Raw genomic sequence first — 20,979 nt, forward strand, 5'->3', positions numbered from 1 at the left:
TATTCCATTGTTGCCATTTTTGCCTCCCTGTGTTGTATTTTTTGGTTGCCCTTGCACATTATTGTATTCTCCTGTGTGTACGCGGTGTGGTGCGTTTCCTTTATCCCTGTCCATACTTATTTGTGGGGTCTGGTGTTTGGTCTCCTCACTGGGTGGAGGGTGGTGGGTTCAGCTTAGGGCTGGACAGGAGACAAGGACAGGGTGGAGGTCCAGGCAGGCACACCTTCAGTGTAAACCCTGGGTTGAGGGACAGACAGGGTTCCCCTCGTCTGAGGGACACCGCAGGGGCCCCGTGGTTTCAGCCTAAAGTTACCTAGGCTTCCCATGACACACTGGTAGGGATACGGTCCTGAAGAGAGGATGTGGGTACCAGCATCTGACATCCATGCGGCCAAGCTGATCCGGTCTTTTCACGTGGCACACCCTGACAAACCCTGTTCTGAGGTTTCCGGAGGTCCCTCGTAGAAGGGGGGGGTACTGTCACGGGTTTACCACAACAGAGAGGAGCCAGAAGACCACAGAGTCTGATTTCTCCAACTCCTGCGCTGATTAGAAGCACTTCACTTTCATATTAAACAGTGTAAATTTATTTTAGCAGTGCAGGGGTTAATCTGCTCAGTTGCGAGCTCCTGGAAGATTTCCTGCATTAAGGCTCTCAGCTGAGCACTATTAGCCACTCCCATCTCCTATATAATCTGGGCCCTGGCTACCACTCATTGGCAGAATAGCTTATGCTGCATGGCTGGAGGTTGTTGGTGGTGGTGGTGGTTGTTGCTGGAGGTGTTTGGTGGATTTATTTCTGACTGTTGCTAGGTTTTGAGTGTGATTCCCTTTCTTCTACTTTTTCTTTTTAACCCCATTCTCCACTCCCTGGTTTTTACCTCTGTTGTTTAAGTGCATATATTTGTAAGATTGGTATTTTTCTTTATCCGTTTGTATTACCTTGTTACTTTGGTTGGTGTATTCCTGTACACTACTTCTGTAGTACAGACTGAGCACAGAAGCTAAGGCAAGGTACGAGGCCCCGGTTTATACCAGCTTTATATGGCAAATGTTAGTTGAAGTAAAGTTACTACAAATACAGTACATTAAAGCATTAACATAGAACTTTGGTTTAATGTTCAATACATTTTTATTGTGCTTACAAAGAAAATCTCATGAAATCACTATAAAGGTCACGACAATTAGTAGCCAAATTTCATGTACATAGATTAGTACAAAATTACTGGGATCAAAACAGCTTGTAAGAAATTATTGGAAGACATTGGTTCAACTGAATAAATGCACATTTCTCTACAGAAACTAATGAAAGTTAAATGGCTAGAAAATTTCATTAAAAATATTGCACAGTTTGGCTTTTACAAGCTTTTTTTTTTTTCTTTTGCTATCAATTTTTATGAGGTTTGTAGACATCAATCAGCTAAGAGGAGCTCAGAAAAGATAAATAAAATGTAACATGTCAGACTGGCCTAACAGGCTGAGTAAATTTCAGTATACTCAATCTAAAGCCAGCAATACAGTGGCTATAGAAACTGCAAAATTGATAATAAAAAAACAATTGCAAAAATTATTTTTAGCCTGGTTACATACACTTAAGAAAAAAAAGTCCCCAAATGGTGGACAATCTATTTGGAGAGTAACTAAACTTTAAATTATTCTTTAGGCATTGTGAAATATTCTCAATCTTAGTTTGCTTGCTTTTCTGTCAAACACTTTGCTGCAGTGATCTTTCAATGCTCGGATCATGCTACCTTGGAAGCTCCTTTGAACTACTGCATGGCAATCTCCGCACATTCAGTCTGTGTATGTCTCTCCCTTTCTGAGCCTCTGCACTCTCCCCATGCTCAGACAGGGTATTCCTGTACTCCAGTGAATGGAGTACTGAGCAGCAGTTGTAAAGCAATTTAAAAAGAGCAAAAATTGGGCATTGAAACATCATTGCAGCCTAATATCTGCACGAGAAACAAGCAAAAGAGAAGTAAAATAAGGTAATGAAGAATGTGTCTTACAAAAATGCATAGTATTACAATCAAAAACAAAAGGAATCCAACTCAATGAACTTGTGAACAAACTTCTTTCTTTATTCACGAAAAGTGCTCAGCAGAGGTGTTTTACCCTCCGCTGAGCATGTTTGGTGAATAAAGAAAGAAGTTTGCTCACAAGTTCGTTGAGTTGGATTCCTCTTGTTTTTGATTTCTCCACGCCTTGACACAGCGTTTCCTGTGCTCCGAACACCTAGCGATGTCCATTACGGTGAGCTGCACTTTTCTCGTATTACAATGCCTGGAGGATAAATAAATAAAAAATAGTTACTCGTTAGTTACAAAATTTATGAACAGTGCACACTTGTGAAACACATTACTATTATAGACGTATGTGTCACACTAACTTTAGAGGGCCGTTTAGGCGCACTGCAAAATAGAACAGGTAATGCAATCTTTTTATATAATTTCAATGTTATTAGCAATTGGTCCAGCAATAGAGAATCCCAAGTAGAAAGTTACTCGCTCAATACTTTGGCCACTTCTAAGTTTCCAATGAGCGTCAGGTTGAACTGCGATATCGGGTGCATTGCTGCACTCCACATAGATCATGTTTTCTTTTACCACACCATGTACAAGTAGGAGGAGCTCTTTCATTTCTGCCCTTTTCCAGATGTCTCCACTTTGCCATAGAGAATTTAAATCGGATAATGGTGAGAAAAACACTGATCTATTTTTCCTTTGTGAATGAGCCTTTCTAGGCCAGCCTTTTTACCAAGATAGAAATGAGCTAAAGGTTGCTTGGCACGTAACATGTGCATATAATTGCCTTTAAAAGACATTTTCATTGATTTTACATAATGACTTATGTGTTTAGATTTGGTATCCAATTTTTGGAGGTTTTGTGGCCAGAACATTAGTGAGGCCAAGAAATAGGGTTCTGGGTATTTGTCATTACGTTGAATGTTAGACATAATGTCTGTAAGATGCTTTTCAAGGGTTTCCACTGGTTTTATCTCCGCAGATTTTGGAGAAATGCAACGAAGAACAATATTTGCAAAGATAAAATTTTTAAAAGTTTTGATTCATGGGTGGATTTCTCTAACAGATACGTATACGCTTTGACAATGCATTCCATCTTTTTAACATCCTTTCCATGGTCTGTGAGATATTCCAAGATTCCTGATACTTTATCAGCTTTGTATTGTTCCAAACCCGCCCTGTATTTCTCTTTACGTATTAAATCGCTCTTCTTTTTTTGGTCTTTCTCACTGATAATCTGCATTAAATCCATATCAAGGAACTGATCGATGTATTTTTTATAATGGTCAGAAACTCGGGTTTTGAATTCTGTATTTTCATTATTAACAGTCTTCTGCTTCATATATACAAAATAATCTTGGAAGAAATCAAATTCTTTTCTTAAAGAAGCTTTTAGTTTCATTAAAAATGGTCTGTGGTCACTGAGAACACGACTGAATTCTTCATAATCTTCACTGACGTTGTCCACTGAAATATCCCATCTACCAGACAAGAACTGTTGCAAGTGTTTTCTAGACAGTTTGTTGTCATTTGATTTGAACCATGGAATAAGATGAAGAACATCTACTGTGTATAGACAGACTTCAATCTGGCCCAGATACCCTGCTGTATTGTACACAGCGTAATGTTCGCTGATAGATGTTTCACATGCAGATTTTTCCTTTTCTGCTTTTTCTGTTTGTTCCTGACACTCCTCAAAGGTCTTTGATCCATTAGTAGCAATTTTTTGTAGTTCATCAAGTTGTTCTGGTGATATAGAATTGTCTTTTTTTTTATTGCGTCGATCTTCACTTTCAACTCGGAAGATCTGACCTAAAGTATCTAAAAATAAAGGAATTTGTCGGTGCAATGCGTTTTGCCATTTTTGCCCAATTTGAAGAATCAGTAAAATTCTTTTCCCTAATGTAGAAGTGTCTTGCTAATGCTTGGCAGATGAAAGCGTTCTGGTGAAATCGTATCGTGCCTTCTTTTAGAACAGTTACCACATTAGCGGGCCCTTCATCCTTATATATTGCCTCAATTAAAGGGGAAAACAAGGTATCGATTGTATCCCCATGTTCCTTGCAAAGAAATTTTGACTTATCACTCTCTATTTCTGTATCCTGGCATTCATTTACACAAAGAATATCTAAAGATGTCATGAGGTCTTCATCTTTCCTAAGTAAAGTAGTAGTGGAACCACCATGTGATGGCAAGAAGCGACTCGCTGACCGAGTAGTAGATTTTAGTCTAAGAATGCTGCCATTTAGCTCTTCAATGCGCAGCTTATAAATGCATCTCTCCTCCATTTCTTCCTCACTTATCATTCCTGCTTGCAAATCTTTTCATCTCTGATTTCTTCATTTTTGCAAATAAATAAAATGTCCTCCATACGTTTCAGTTTTTGATAAAATGCACGAAACACTTCATTCATAGGGTCCAGAGGATCTTCAACAGTAGAAAGTAATAGAAAAACAACAAGAAATTTCCCTCTTTCCATAATGTCTTTTTTGGCAAACAGAGAGACGAGATTTCTGACATCATCAGCTTTCTCCTTGTGCCACAAATTGTATTTTAGTGGTTGGTATTCTGGACCCTAAAGATCAAGTCTCCCGTTACAGAAAATCCAACTGGGTTGTTGATACAACTTGAGGTCTTCAATACTTTTGCGTTAAATTTTCCATTTTCAGGTACTGATGAGGGAAGTGTAAATTTGGCTTCCTATTTTGCTGGTAGGCTTTACATAATCCATTAGTGACTGACTCTGGATCAAAATCAAAAACAGCAAACCAGTTTAGCTCCTGAATGAATCCTAAATCCTTTGCTTGAGATTCATGGCATTTATTAACAACCAAGATGTACCATTTATAGTAAGAATTATCCAATGAGCCCCGGTTTCCGGTTAGTAAACTAGCAAGTTTAGAACCATCCACTTGGTTACACCTTTGCTTCGTTTTTCTCTTATCTTCTGCTCTTTTTCTATCTTCATCCCTAAATTTCATGGCAGAATAAAGTTCTTTCACATTCATTTTTTTTTTTTTTTTTTTGGAACTCCCCCCATCTCGTAGAAAACAATCAAGTTCTTTACCCTTTCTCCATTCTTTGTTCTTGTCTTCATCTTTTTTCTTGTCTTGGTAAATGTCCTGCAATATACTAAATATTTGTGAATCACAGTAAGCAATATCCGAAACCACATCTACTTCTATAACAACTAAATCAGACTGAGTGTTCTGTTCGTGTAGTACACTGACAAAGCGGGGTGGACGAATGCAATTTTTCACTAAATGTAATTGATTTTCTTGAAAGTATTTGTCAATCATTTCATCGTGATACTTGACAAAGATTTCAGTGTTGTCTATAGGAATACCAACTATCTGTCCATGTGGTTTGTCCCACACTCCAAAATGGATGGTGCCATTGGTGCGTGCATTCATGCATGCACATGCAAACTTAAAAACTTTGTTGCAGAATTTCATCTTTTTATCCTCTTCTGTGGCATTTTGTGTGTTGGTGAACTCCTTGTATTCATGAATTGGGTCAATATAATTAAATGGACCAGACTCAGATGGAAGAGAATGGTATTGAGTATAGGATTTGCTTTCATTAAGAGTATCAAAAGGGTAAGGCGTTACTCTTACCCTCTTAACCTCATCGGAACGGATTACTTCAAGATTTCCTAATTCATTATGTAGATTTTCTTTTGTTTTGACTAGGTTTTTTTCAGTTTTACCTGAAGGTGTGCCATTATTTTGCACTGCTTGTTGCCCACTTACAATACTAATAATGAAAGCAAATCTTTATTAGTTTAAGAGTATCAAAAGCATAAGGCGTAACTCTTACCCTCTTATCCTTATCTTGCTTCTGTTTTGACAAGCCTTTTTTCTGAAGGTGTGACATTTTGCGCTGCTTGTTGACCACTTACAATACTTGAACTATTTTGTTTAACCTCTTTGCTTTGTGTAATAAGTGCTTTCTGGCCATTGACTAATAAAGCGGCAGGTCCTTTCTTAATTCCCATATCCCAGAAGTCTTTTTTAGTTAATATCTTTAGAATCTTGCCAGACACATGTTCATTGTACAGAATATCTGCATCTGCAGGGTCATGTGTTAGTTTTCCAGTAACCCATAGCTTTACGTGATCTTTAGTCCAATCATCTACATCAGCAGGTAAATTTGATAAATCAGTCATGTTGAAGAAAAATTCCTAAAAAAATAAAAATGTTTTTAAAGTAAATTCAATACACGGGATAGTGTTCACAAAAAAAAAAAAAGATAGCAAATTGGCACTTAAACAGAAATTACATTAATTGCCTTCCACTATTAATGCTGCATTGTCTGTAGTCTAAGGGTACCGTTACACGTAGCGACGCACCAACGATTCCGACAACGATACGATCTGGCTAAGATCGTTTGTGCATCGCTAGTAAGCAGTCATACAGGCCGATCTTCATAACGACGCATCAGCGATGTCACTAACGACCACGGCGATCGTTGGTACCGTGTCACACACTGTCTATAATAGCGATTCAGACATTGAATAGGCGTCCTTCAGCGCTATCTATAGGAGTTCGGAGTCGCCAACGAGGTAGCTCGTCGTTGATAAGGGGCGTCAAACACAGTGATGCATGCTGGTCAGCGTGACGCCAGCGATCAAAAATGATCCTGAACGTTTGTGCACGATCAGCGACATCGCAGCAGGGAATCCGGTCGTTTCCACGTGTTACACTTAGCGAGATCGCTAGCGATGTCGCTTTTGCGTCAAAATCGTTGTCGCTTCAGCGATATCGCCGTGTGTAACGGGGGCTTTAGAGAATATTGTAACTCCAGAAAGAAAATCACCAGCAGGGAGTAGAGTCTTCGGGGCTGATTCATTAAGCCCCAGCATTGGGCACACCCATCTTACTGATCGGCACTCTGGAATATGATGCACCGAATTCATTAAGGCACACTGCTTAAAGGGGTTTAACAGGCTTGGGATACAAGCCTGCAGTCAGTCTATTTGATTGATACAGGAACGATATATATCTATGTACCATGTAGCCAGTAGATAGGAAAATATTTATAAGTGAGAGTCCTCACTTCTTAGGAAGTCTGAATGTTTTATGGTCCTCTGATTCAGGAACCAGACCCGAATCAGAGGACCATAAAACATTCAGACTTATCTATGAACTGTTCCAATATTTATGTTTCTCCCTCTCACATAATGATAATTCTGCTTCACGTCACTTGTCATATCTTTTGCATTCCTTTTTTCTGTGCCGTTTTGTGTATAAATATGTGATTCTTCAGATTTTGTATTACTATAGCCTGATGAAGAGACCCGAGCAGTCTCGAAAGCTTGCAATTTGTTACCATCTTTTCAGTTAGCCATTAAAAGGTATCAACCACTGAGGACTCTCACTTTTAAATATTTTTCTTCTATGCGATTGCAGACTTGTGAATCCTCAGTGCGCTGTCAGGATTCTACCGGCACCGCAAGGTTCCAATTTGCATTCTTCTGGCCACATTCTGATTAGATGTGTTCAGCCTTGCTCAGTATGCTTATGGAGAGCAGGGCCACGCGCATCTATTCAACGCGTGACCAAATTTATGCAGATTGCATATTTGTAGTGACGCGCTCTGGGCCGCGATCAGGACATTACTGCCCTTACTGCTGTATGGAGCCCAGTGGAACCGGTCCAGACCCCACTCTTGTGCTTCTGTTTACTAGGCCCCAGGGTAATGTGCCGCCATGCTGCCACTGGGGGCGTACATCTCGCCGCAGGGAGGCTTGGAGCTCACAGTCATCAAAACGGCCGTGCAGCTCCAAGGGAGTCTCTACGCTTCCTCTGTGACAAGCTGCTGACGCTGTGTATGTGTCATCATGTAAGAACAAGATGCCAGTCCAAAAGTGGAGCTGCAGGGGATTGTATAAGAAGTATATATGAATTGTGGGTGGAAGACAAAAAAAAATTAAGAATTGGGGTGGGGGAGAGTAAATGATGATGAATATAGGATGGGGGTGGGGAGGGAGAAGACATGACAATGAATTGGTGCGTTTATAATATAACGGGCTAAGCGTCACTCTGAAGCCTCTGTAGACTGCGCAAGTGCGACGCATCCCCCAGAGTGACGCAGAACCCCAAGAGATCGCGGTAATGCGCAAGCACTGAACGCATTACCGCGATCTCCGAAATACCTTACCGAACACGGTGAGGCTGTTGCCGGCGAGGTCTTGCGTCTTCAGGTGTCTGGAGTGGGCGTGTTGTAGCGCCGGAATCGGCACTTTCTGCCGCCATTTTGTTGAAGACACACTGCAGTGTGTCTCCAAGAATATGGCGGCGGAAAGCGAGGACTGCGCAGGCGCCAAGTCCGGCACCACAGCATCCCCAGAACAGGACAGCGCTGGACACAGGGAAGAAAGGAGGAGTATAATTTTTTTTTTTTTTTAAATGTGTGCAGTTTAATAGTGGGTGAGGGGGACCATGCATACCAGGATTGTGTGGGGGGGCGGGGGCTTGAGGGAACCATGAATACCAGTATATGGATAAGGGGGTACCATGCATACCAGGAGTGGGGGGGGGGGGGGTGAGGGTACTATACATGAAAACGCTGGCCACCCGGACATAGAACGGGTTCATAGCTAGTATAAATAGTAGGAATTAGTCCTACCGGTAATTGTATTTCCAGGAGTCCATCATGACTGCACCACCAGGAGGTTGTCCTTCTTATTCTTGATAGGGACAGGAACACAGAAGATGTTAAATAGCCCCTCCCCACCAACACCCTTCAGTGATTTTCTAAGTACCACACCAGGATGGATGCAATGCAAATTTTTTTTTTATTGAACCTCCTACCACACATGTTACATCACTTCAGATAGGAAATTCAAGGGAGGGTATATAAGGGGTGCTGTCATGATGGACTCCTGAAAATACAATTATCGGTAGGACTAATTACCACTTTACAGGACGACCCTCCTGACAGCACCACCAGGAGAATTACCATGTTACTCCAACTAGGGAGGGATTATATCCTGGAGGACTCTCTTCCCAAAGGCTGTCTGAGGATTTGCCATAACATTTAACTTATGTTTGCAAAAGGTACTAAATCTAGACCAGGTTGCGGCCCTGCATATCTGATCCATAGATGCTCCAGCGCTCTCTGCCCATGAGGCAGAAACTGCTCTTAGAGAATGGGCTCTAAGGTTTTCTGGTGGAGTCTCTCCCACCTACACATATGCTGCACTAATCGTTGACTTCAACCATCTAGCCAGGGTAGCTATCGATGCCTTCTTCCCTTTGTTTTTGCCTGCCATCTGGATGAAGAGGTTAGAGTCTACTCTCCAGTCTTTTGTAACATCTAAGTATTGGAGGACAGCTCTTAACGTCCAAGAGGTGGAGAGAGCATTCTGTCTCATTGTTGTAATTCTGGCAGAAAGCCGGTAGTACAATTTCTTGACTCCAGTAGAAGTCTGTAACCACTTTGGGAAGAAAGGCTGGATTTAATTTTAAGACAATGCAGTCCTCCTGGATCTTCAAATATGGATGCTCTATAGACAGGGCCTGAATCTACCCTATGCATCTAGCAGTAGCTATTGCAACTAGAAATAGGGTTTTAAATGTCATTGATTTTAAGGGGGCCTGCTCTAGTGGTTCATATGGGTCTTTGCGCAGCTCATTTAAGACCAAGCTAAGATCCCAAGGTGGTATAGAGCTACAGATTGTGGGTCTCATCCGCTGAGTGGCTTTTATGAACCTCACGACCCAGGGATGATTGGCTGGGGGGGGGGGGGGGGGGGGAGTCGAAGTATGAGCCCAAGGCTGACACCTGTACTTTCAGCGTACTAGGCCTTAGTCCTTTGTCAAAGCCCGCCTGGAGAAAGTCAAGAATCTGCGGAATATCTGGACCCCGGATGACATACTAGCCCCTTACATTGAGAACAGAATGTTTTCCAGATTTTTTGGTATATAGCTGAGGTTCCCGGCTTTCTTCTGTGTTGCATAGTAGATATTATTAAGTTAGGCTAGCTTCTAATTAGCGTCTACGGCCGCAGCGTCGGGCTGCGCACGGCTGCCGCTAAGCCCCGCCCCTGCCGCGCCTCCGCCGGTAGCTCCGCCTACGGACGCATGACGCTGCATGCGTCCCCTATCTTTAGCACTGGGGACGCAGGCCGTGTGCAGTATGTGTTTGGCGGCGCATGCGTCCTTTTGACGCTGCGCCGACCAGCGCCAAACGCAACAGGTTGCAATTTGGTGCGCTCGGCGCAGCGTCAAAAGGACGCATGCGCCGCCAAACGCATACTGCGCACGGCCTGCGTCCCCAGTGCTAAAGATAGGGGACGCAGGACGCATGCAGCGTCATGCGTCCGTAGGCGGAGCTACCAGCCGAGGCGCGTCAGGGGCGGGGCTTAGCGGCAGCCGTGCGCAGCCCGACGCTGCGGTCGTAAACGCTAATGTGAAACTAGCCTTAGAGAGTCCTTTTGATTTTAGGATCTCCACCTCAGAATCCAGGCCAATAGTTGTAGCATTTCTGGTTTCTGATGAACTAAGGGTCCCCGAGTTAACAGGTCGCGTCTCGCTGGTAATAGTATCGGGTCTTCCCGTGCCATCCATTTTAGTAAGGAGAACCACCTTCTTTTGGGCCAGTAAGGAACGATCAATATTACTGATGCTCTGCTTTCCTGGATCTTTCTTAGGACCCTTGGTATAAAAGAGGGAGCGGCGGGAAGGCGTAAGCGAGCTCCATGTTCCATTCCTGAGCTAAAGCGTCTACTACTGTTGGGTTGTCTGCCAGGTTGAGCAAAAAGAATCTTTGTTTTTGAATTCTTTCTTGTGGCGAATAAGTCGATCTCTGGTGTCCCCCAGTGTTGGGATAGCTGTGTGAAGACCTGCTCACTTAGTGACCACTCTGAAGATTGGAACTTCTCTGCTCAGGAAGTCGGCTACTTGATTTCTGGATCCTTTCAGGTGGACTGCCGTAACTGAGGTTATTGTCTGTTCTGCCCAGCAAAAGATCTCGTGCACCAGGACCTGAATTTGACGGTATCTGGGGCCTCCCTGATGTTGAAGGAAGGCAACTGTAGTAGAGTTGTCCGAGAAGATCCTGACCCTTCAGTTCTTCCTGGCATGTTTTTAGCGACTCCCGCCCTGACCTCTCTGTAATTCGAGGACTGGTTGCATACTGATGGGCCCCATGTCCCCTGGAGGTATCGACCTTCCATGTGAGCCCCCCAGCCTCTGAGACTGGCGTCGGTAGTAATGTTTGTACATGGCAACAGTCTCCAGGGTCTTCCTTTTCTGAGGTTTTGTGTGTTTGTCCACCAGGAAAGGGACTGCTTTCCTTCCTCAGAGAGTCTCATGTTCTTGTCTAGCCATTTTTCTCTGCAGTCCCAGGTCGCCAAGACTTCTCTTTGTAGGATTCTTGAGTGGAACTGGCTCCATTGTACACTGGAGATGCATGAAGTCATGAGACCCAGGACTCTCGTGGCTTTCTTTATGGAGATGTACTTGTGTCTCTGGATCTCGTGTGATTGCCTGCTGTTTGTGCAGGGGAAGGAACATTCTTTCCCCGAGTTCAGTATGACTCCAAGAAACATCTCTCTTTCTGGTCTTAGGCTGGACTTCTTCCAATTTGTTACCCATCCTAGGCTCTGTAGGACAGATATGGTGTATTGGGTCTTGCTCCATTTGTTGTGGAGAGTCCGCCACTAGCAGCAGATCGTCCAAGTATGGTATGATAAGGGTATTTCTTTCCTTTAGAGATGGGCCATGATCTCTGCTATGAGTTTTGTAAAGATCCGGGGCGAGTCCGAATGGCAAGCAACGGAACTGGTAATGTTGTATTTTCCCATGATTTTTTATCACGAACCTGAGGGATTTTTGGTGAGATAAGTGGATGGGCACATGATAATAGGTACTTTTTACGTCTAGGGTGCACATGACAGTCCTTTCTTATTAATGGTATAACTGCTTTTAGAGATTCCATCTTGAATCTTTTGTAGGTCACTCACCGATTTAACAGCTTTAGATTATAGTCCGGTGTTCTCCTGGTTTATGGAGAATAATGTTGAGTAGTGACCCTGAAATCTGAGCATGAGGAACTCGGGTTATGGCCCTATCTCTATCAGGTCCTGTATGTCTTTTAATAGTCTTTGGTGGGTCACCTGGGACTGGGTCACACAGTATCTCCTGGGCGGTCGCTCAGTGAATTCACTTTTGTAACCTTCTGTGACCGTATTCCGAACCCACGGGTTTTGGGTAATATCCTTCCAGATGTTTTGGAAGTAACAGAGTCTCCCTCCTATCTTCCTGGCGTCATTCTCTGGTAGGTCTTGCCTTCTGCTCCTTAGGAGAACTTCTCCCTCTTCCTCCCTTCGGGTAGCTCCACCTACCGGACTTTCCCCATAGTCCTATCTGGGATGGGAGCGGGTCCTAAAAAAAAAAAAAAAAAAAAAAAAAAAAAAAAAAAAAAGGCGTTAGTTTAGGCTTTGCCTCCTTAAAGTCTTTTTTGTTGGAAGCTTTCTCAAGAAGCTCTTATAATACGGGCCTGAAGACGTGGAGTCTGGAGAAGGGTATAAAGCACAGTTTGTTCTTCGACTGAGTGTCTCCTGTCCAGGATCTCAGCCACAGCGCCCGCCTTGCTGCATTAGTAACATAGTTATTAAGGTTGAAGGGAGACTAAGTCCATCTAGTTCAACCCATATCCTATCCTAACTTGCCCTAACATGTTGATCCAGAGGAAGGCAAAAAAACCCATGTGGAAAACAGTAAGCTTCACATTGGGGAAAAAAATTCCTTCCCGACTCCACATACGGCAATCAGACTAGCTCCCTGGATCAACGCAATATTAAGGAAACTAGTGTATATACCCTGTAATATTATACTTTTCAAGAAAGGCATCCAGTCCCTTCTTAAATTTTAGTAGGGAATCACTCATTACAACATCATATGGCAGAGAGTTCCATAGTCTCACTGCTCTTACAGTAAAGAATCCGCGTCTGAGTATGCTTAAACCTTCTTTCCTCCAGACGTAGAGGATGCCCCCTTGTCCCCGTCACAGGTCTAAGAGGAAAAAGATCATTAGAAAGGTCTTGGTATTGTCCCCGCATATATTTATACATTGTAATAAGATCACCCCTAAGCCTTCGATTCTCCAAACTAAATAACCCCAAGTGTAATAACCTGTCTTGGCATTGCAGACCCCCTAGTTCCCTAATAACCTTGGTCGCTCCTCTCTGCACCTGCTCCAGTTCAGCCATGATAAGGCATTATTTCTTGCGGCAAAATGGACTGATTCCGCCGAGGTGTCCGCCATGAAGTCGGTAGCCATTCTAGGGAGAGGTAGTGATTTTAGGATCTCCTCTCTGGGGGGGGGGGGGGGGGGGGGGGGTTGTCTCTAATCTGATCTTCTAGTTCCCCCACTCATAAGCTCATTGATCTGGCTACTGAGGTGGCTGCTATTTTAGTTTTCATAACTGCTGCTGAAGCTTCCCAGGCTTTCTTGAGGAGGTCCTCTGATCTCCTATCCATCGATCTTTTAGGCCGGATGAATCCTCAAAGGGGATAGCCGTTTTCTTTGGACACTCTGGCAACCGGTATGTCGATCTTCGGAACTGTCTCCCACACTTTTGTCTCTTCTGGATCAAAAGGAATACGGTACCTAAAGTCTTTTGGGACTATCAGTTTCTTCCGATTCTTCTAATATCATCGCTGTTATATGTTTATTAACAGGGAATACTGTATTTCTACAGGCTCTCAGCCCTCCGAACATCTCATCTTGGGTTGTTCCTGGTTCTGTAGAATCTTCTACCTTCATCGTATCCCGGACTGCCTGTAGGAGTATGTCTATCTTCCGCAGAAAAGAGGTATCTCTTCCGGACGTGCTGCCGAGAAACCTTCGCCAGAGTCAGGATCAGAGTAGTCTGACACCTCTCCATCCTCCGAACTCTGTTCCTGCTCCCATCTGGGCCTCTTGCGGGATGTGCCGGTACCAGTGCTGCAACTGTGGACTGCACTTCCTCTCGTATTACAGATCTCATTGTCCAGGAGAGAGGACTGTTCTTGACTTAGGAGTACTGATATACAGTCCCCACATAACTTTTTTGTATGTCCTGACGGGAGCTTGGCCAATCATAGGGGGCATTTGCTAGGTTTTTTTCATGATGGTCGAGGTGGATTGCTTAGGTGGCTCTTTGGCCTGCAAAATATATAGGAAAGAGGGTCCTGTGTGTATGGAGACTAAGGGACCCTACTACCCCCTTTACTCACGTGGTCCGGATCTGGCTCTAGGGACTGGACGCTTGGACGGCTATACCACCTTCCATCTCTACCGAGTCAGTGTGCTGTCCGTCAGTGTGTCTTAAGTAGTCGCCTTACCCGGCTTCAAGACATCCGATTCGTCCTCCAGCTGCTGTTGATGATGCGGCTGCCTGCTGCACAACCTTCGGTGCGCGGATCTGTCTGGGTCTGCCTCCTTTTGCTGATGTCCCTCCATGTCCAGGGCGCCAGGATCCATGCGACGCCGGCCCTGTGGGGTACCTTGTCTGCCCGGGCTGCTGCCATGTTTTCTGGCCCCACCCCCAGAAGTCATCACCGGCACGCCCCCGATGACGGGGTGCGCCGGAAATCCGGGACCCGAGGCGCAGGCATCCTGCAGCCAGGAACAGCAGCTGCTGTGGCGCCAAGCAGCCAGCTCGACCCCACCACTGAGGGACCTCCAGCAGTCTCAGCGCTGCTGCGGTGGGGATCGCCGCCCAAAACCCTTTGAGAGGGCACCGCTCCCAGCAGCTCCTGCCGACGTCTCACAGGTACACGCACCGCTGCGCTCCTCTGCGTCTGGTCCGATAGGGACAGGAAAAACACTGAAGGGTGTTGGTGGGGAGGGGCTATTTAACCTCTTCTGTGTTCCTGTCCCATTCAAGGATAAGAAGGACAACCTCCAGGTAGTGCTGTCAGGAGGCACGTCCTGGAAATAATGAATTGGGGAAGTGGGAGGTACAGTACATAGTGGGGAGCGTTGAAGATGACGGAGTGTGACTGATAATAAAATGGGGGAAAGTAATGAAATGGGGGAAAGAGTAAAGGTGCTAATTAATTTATATATTTATTGGCTTGTGAGAGTGACTATAGTTAGTGGGGGCACAGTGGTGGACTACAATTTATAATTGGAATGGTGGGTTGCATAATAACTAAATATATATTAATGGTGGGTGCACATCTGTATGCAGCTGCGAAGTATAGAAGTTGGGGAATGTGCTCTGGAAGCGGTGTTCTAGATAACTGCGTGTTATTTTTTGTAGAGACGAGTTCTGGCTGGAAGAAGTGATTGGCAGTCTGCATTGTATGAAGTAGAAAAGCGAAGATGAAGGACTTCAACTAGAGATGTCACTGATGACACAACAGCTTCTGCTCCCTGGCCTGGGTACCTGTCACTTTCCGCGAAGCGATTCCGCCGCGGTAAAAACCGCAGCATTAGCACAGCATTGCGGAATCCCATAGGAATGCATGGGATGCTTATTTTTCGCGGTTAAAACCGCCGCGGAAACGCGAAAAAAAACGCCACGTGTGAACTCAGCCTAACTTCATGACGTACCCTTGAACGCGGTCTGCAGCATTTTGGGGTGCATCATGAAGTAACGCATCATGCCACTTTTGGCATGTGTTAGTATCATTGCGTCTAATGGGTGCGCTAGTGCCGCTATGTAACGGATCCGGTTGACCGCAGGGCCATTAACGCAATGTGAACCTCGCCTAATACTATGAGATGATATACCAGTGTGCCGAGTCTCCTACTACACATACCATATACTGTATGTATATGCCAGGGATGAGGGGCCAGGAAAGTAGATCTTTATTTGGGACTAAAGGTAACGCACAGATCATTGCAGATGATAATTTGCCGAGTCCCCCCTCCTACACATAGTCACATGCCATGGAGGAACTGGCAGTATATATTCAGGGACTGAGGGTATCTCACAGACCACAATTACACATCCCCCCCCCCCCCCCCTCTCCTGACTGCTCCTCCCTCCAGGTGAGTCACAGTCAGGCTTCACTAAGGGTCCCGTCACATGCAGCGATCTTGCTAGCGAGATCGCTGATTTTGTGACCTCAGTGATCTCCCCAGCTGTGTGTGATGGGGATCAGTGACCAGCGCCCCCTGCCGGTTATCGCTGATCATGCTCGAGCGACCTGGGCCGTTTTTCGATCGCTGGTCTCCCGCTGCCCAGCGCAAATCGCTGCGTGTGGCAGCGAGAGACCAGCGATCAGCTTGGATACCGGCTGTTTACCTTGGAAACCGGCGTACATATACACAGTATTTACATGTAAGGCTGTGTTCACACGTTGCTTATTTTTTGACTTTTTTTTAGCAAATAAAAGCTTGCCATTCATTTTAATGAATCCCACACTTTCTGTGCATATTGATGCGTTTTTTCCACAAAAACACGTTGCGGAAAAAAACCCAGCATGCTTATTAATTTTGCAGAAAAGTCCACGTTTTTAGCCATTTTCTACGTGACTGGGAACACTCCAGAAAAACACAAAAAAAACGTTTTCTGGGAAGGAGTCAGGTTTTCTTGGAGAAATTTTCAGCATTCGTGTGCACATAGCCTAAACAATCACATGCCTAGATTAGCAGATCACACGATAATACAAGGTCCTTTGTCACAGGAATAGCAGAAAGAATTTCAGAGACTCACATATAATAAAGTGCAAAAAACCATGAGGAAATACATCTCCATCTATCACCGGGCCCATGCAATCAGCTACTAACCTTATGGACGGGACAATCGAGGCGGTGCATTCACGGGAGGCCATTCCCGGCCCGGGTAAACTCTATAGAAAACATAGGTCTAAGTGGCCCTGAGAGGACAGCTGCAGGACGGGACGGCAGTGTCTAATGGAGGTCTGGGGTACAGGACGGCTGGACACCAAAGAGTGAGTAGGTGTCGCAGCAGGGAGACTCAGACAGGGGCCTAATGACAGCCACAGTGAAGGAACCCAGAGGTCTTCTCAGACAGAGGCAGAAGGAAAGTGACAGGTACCCAGGCCAGGGAGCAGAAGCTGTTGTGTCTGCTTTGGATGTCAAGAGGACACCCAATAAAGTTTGGACCTGATTGAACGGATTTCTGTGTCTGCCTCCCATCTGTTCCACAGCCGAAAGGGACCACCCCCGGCATAGTCGGATTACTGTATGACAGAGTAGCATGTGGACATAGTCTACATTATGTCTGCATACTTGTCCCATACAGCACATCACTTTCCCAAACAGCACATGCCTCGCATCAGAGCATGCTCAGTGCCGCAAAACAGATTCCTGCACACGGATCCGTGTTCTCCTGGATCCGTGCTCCATTGAGCTCCATTTTAATTCCAGACGTGTAGCCGCGGATCCGTGCGTCTCCCTGCGCCTGCGTGTTTTTCAGATGACACAAAACTGCAACAAGTTGCGTTTTTGTGCATCTGATAAAATATGTCGACACAGCGATCCGTGGGAAAACGGTGACAACTGGGTGCACACGCAAGTCCCATCCGTCACCACTGAAAGTCAATGGAGACGAAAACGGATCTGTGTGCATCTAAGGTATGGAAGTGTGAAACCAGCTGAAACTCTGTATAATGATTGGAGCTGGACCTAGATCTCTCCACTGGTTTTGCCTAAAATCACTGTTACTTACCCTACCCTTAGGGCTCATACTCACTTGAGAGTCTCTCGCATGAAAACCTGGCACTTTCACTCTCGCAAGTGAGTATGAGCCCTTAGCAGCAACTGACATCATCTATCCTCCTCAATCCTGACTTAGGCCAGGTTCACATTGCGTTAATGGCCCTGCGGTCAACGGGATCCGTTACATAGCGGTACTAACGCCATGTAACGGATGCATTAATGCAACTATTGGCTGCAATGATACCAACGCATGCCAAAATCGGCATGATGTGTTAGGCTATGTGCACACGTAACGGAACTCTCGCGGAAATTACCGCGAGAATTCCGGAATTCCATTCCATGGGAAAATCGCATTTTAAATTCCCGCGATTTTCCCGCGGAAAAACTAGCATTTTGCAAGCGTAATTAGCTTGCAGAATGCTAGCGTTTTCCAAGTGATCTGTAGCATCGCTTGGAGAACTGATTGACAGGTTGGTCACACTCGTCAAACAGTGTTTGACGAGTGTGACCAACTTTTTACTACTAAGGCCGCATATGCAGCATCAGTAGTAAAAGATAGAATGTAAAAAAAAAAAAAAAAAATACTGTTATTCTTACCTTCCGACGTCCTGCGCATCCGTTCCCAGTAATCCTTTGCGAAAATGCCCGCGATGGCGTCCGTTCTCGCGGGATCGCGACGTCTCACGGTTATTCGCCATGACGTCGCGTGAATGACCGCGAGAACGGATATCATCGCGGGCATTTTCGCAAAGGATAACTGGGAACGAGAGCATGGAGAGAGGCGGGAAGGCTGTGCGGGACGCCGGAAAGTAAGAATAACAATATTTTTTATTTTAAATTCTATTTGGGATATGGTACCCAAAGCCCGGAGGACAGTCTCCTCTCCTCCGGACCGTGGGTACCATCCGCAATTGTTCTGCTTACTTTTCGCATGGTGTGCACAGCCACATGCGGGAAGCGGAACAATGCATTCCTATGGGTGCGGCATCGCCGCGATTCCTCAAAATAACGAGCATGCTGCGGTTTTTACCGCGAAGCGATTCCGCCGCGGTAAAAACCGCAGCATTAGCACAGCATTGCGGAATCCCATAGGAATGCATGGGATGCTTATTTTTCGCGTTTTCGCAGCAAAATTGCGCGGTTAAAACCGCCGCGGAAACGCGAAAAAAACGCCACGTGTGAACTCAGCCTAACTTCATGACGTACCCTTGAACGCGGTCTGCAGCATTTTGGGGTGCATCATGAAGTAACGCATCATGCCACTTTTGGCATGTGTTAGTATCATTGCGTCTAATGGGTGCGCTAGTGCCGCTATGTAACGGATCCAGTTGACCGCAGGGCCATTAACGCAATGTGAACCTCGCCTAATACTATGAGATGATATACCAGTGTGCCGAGTCTCCTACTACACATACCATATACTGTATGTATATGCCAGGGATGAGGGGCCAGGAAAGTAGATCTTTATTTGGGACTAAAGGTAACGCACAGATCATTGCAGATGATAATTTGCCGAGTCCCCCCTCCTACACATAGTCACATGCCATGGAGGAACTGGCAGTATATATTCAGGGACTGAGGGTATCTCACAGACCACAATTACACATCCCCCCCCCCCCCCCCCCCCTCTCCTGACTGCTCCTCCCTCCAGGTGAGTCACAGTCAGGCTTCACTAAGGGTCCCGTCACATGCAGCGATCTTACTAGCGAGATCGCTGATTTTGTGACCTCAGTGATCTCCCCAGCTGTGTGTGATGGGGATCAGTGACCAGCGCCCCCTGCCGGTTATCGCTGATCATGCTCGAGCGACCTGGGCCGTTTTTCGATCGCTGGTCTCCCGCTGCCCAGCGCAAATCGCTGCGTGTGGCAGCGAGAGACCAGCGATCAGCTTGGATACCGGCTGTTTACCTTGGAAACCGGCGTACATATACACAGTATTTACATGTAAGGCTGTGTTCACACGTTGCTTATTTTTTGACTTTTTTTTAGCAAATAAAAGCTTGCCATTCATTTTAATGAATCCCACACTTTCTGTGCATATTGATGCGTTTTTTCCACAAAAAAAAAAAAAAAAAAAAAAAAAAAAAAAAAAAACACGTTGTGGAAAAAAACCCAGCATGCTTATTAATTTTGCAGAAAAGTCCACGTTTTTAGCCATTTTCTACGTGACTGGGACCACTCCAGAAAAACACAAAAAAAACGTTTTCTGGGAAGGAGTCAGGTTTTCTTGGAGAAATTTTCAGCATTCGTGTGCACATAGCCTAAACAATCACATGCCTAGATTAGCAGATCACACGATAATACAAGGTCCTTTGTCACAGGAATAGCAGAAAGAATTTCAGAGACTCACATATAATAAAGTGCAAAAAACCATGAGGAAATACATCTCCATCTATCACCGGGCCCATGCAATCAGCTACTAACCTTATGGACGGGACAATCGAGGCGGTGCATTCACGGGAGGCCATTCCCGGCCCGGGTAAACTCTATAGAAAACATAGGTCTAAGTGAGGGGAAGGGTGGAAAAGAAACCGAGAGCTCAGGCTCCAAGGTGCCAGATGAAAGCGCCCATAAGATGCCATACCTTAACCTGAAGCGTGGCTCGTCCGCCCGGTAAGGCCTGTTTCACACGTCAGTTTTTGTCCATCAGTCAAGATCCGCCGTTTTGCAAAAAAACGGATCCGCTATTTTTCTTGGCGGATCCGTTTTTTTTCCCCATTGATTTGCATTACCGGTGGATCTTGACGGATGGCCATCCGTTGGATCCATTTTTTTGCGGATCCGCCAAAATTTTGCCGTCCGCCGACATGCCCGAACGGAGCATGTAACGTTTTTTCGGGCGGCAGGATCCGCACTTCACACTGCGCATGCCCGGAGGACTTCACTCAGCTGGAAATTTAACCCTAAACTCTGTTCTGGCGGCTGGATAAAAAAACAAAAATCTCTCTCTCGCTTTTCCCCGGGCAGCGGTTCCTTTAAAATTCTTCATTCATCGGATCCATCAAAAAAACGGTCCGGTGGCATCCGTTCACATCAGTTAGCAACGGATCCGCTTTCCACCATTTTGGCGGATTTTAACTGACACAAAAAAACTGAAGTGTGAAACAGGCCTAAGGGATGCTGCTGTAGTTTGCATTGGGGGCAGTAGCGCTATAAAAAGGAAGCGTTTGCCGTCATGAAGTCCGGAGTGAGGCTTGAAATTTCCAAAGCGAGGCTTGGGACATAGGTAAATGCTAGACTGTATGGGCTCCTTCCAGGTGTGATGTCAGTTCCGGGGGCGTGTCATACTGGGAGGGGGCGTGACCTGGAAGGAGCCCATACAATCTAGG

At 45.3% G+C, this 20,979-nt stretch overlaps 1 protein-coding gene across 1 annotated transcript; it reads right to left on the bottom strand.

Moving 5' to 3' along the window:
• Positions 1–2,140: 2,140 nt before the first annotated feature.
• Positions 2,141–20,925, bottom strand: SAMD9 (sterile alpha motif domain containing 9). Its single transcript, XM_073582013.1, is given in 9 exon segments — positions 2,141–2,696; positions 2,699–3,069; positions 3,072–3,849; positions 3,851–4,359; positions 4,362–4,672; positions 4,674–5,712; positions 5,844–6,207; positions 20,075–20,136; positions 20,235–20,925. Coding segments are annotated over 8 exon segments (3,657 nt in total). The 5' UTR covers positions 20,105–20,136; positions 20,235–20,925; the 3' UTR covers positions 2,141–2,441.
• Between the last annotated feature and the right edge of the window lie 54 nt (positions 20,926–20,979).

This window comes from Dendrobates tinctorius, unplaced genomic scaffold (assembly GCF_039654945.1).
Source record: "Dendrobates tinctorius isolate UK_male_01 unplaced genomic scaffold, ASM3965494v1 ptg000070l, whole genome shotgun sequence".
NCBI classification, from domain to species: domain Eukaryota; kingdom Metazoa; phylum Chordata; class Amphibia; order Anura; family Dendrobatidae; genus Dendrobates; species Dendrobates tinctorius.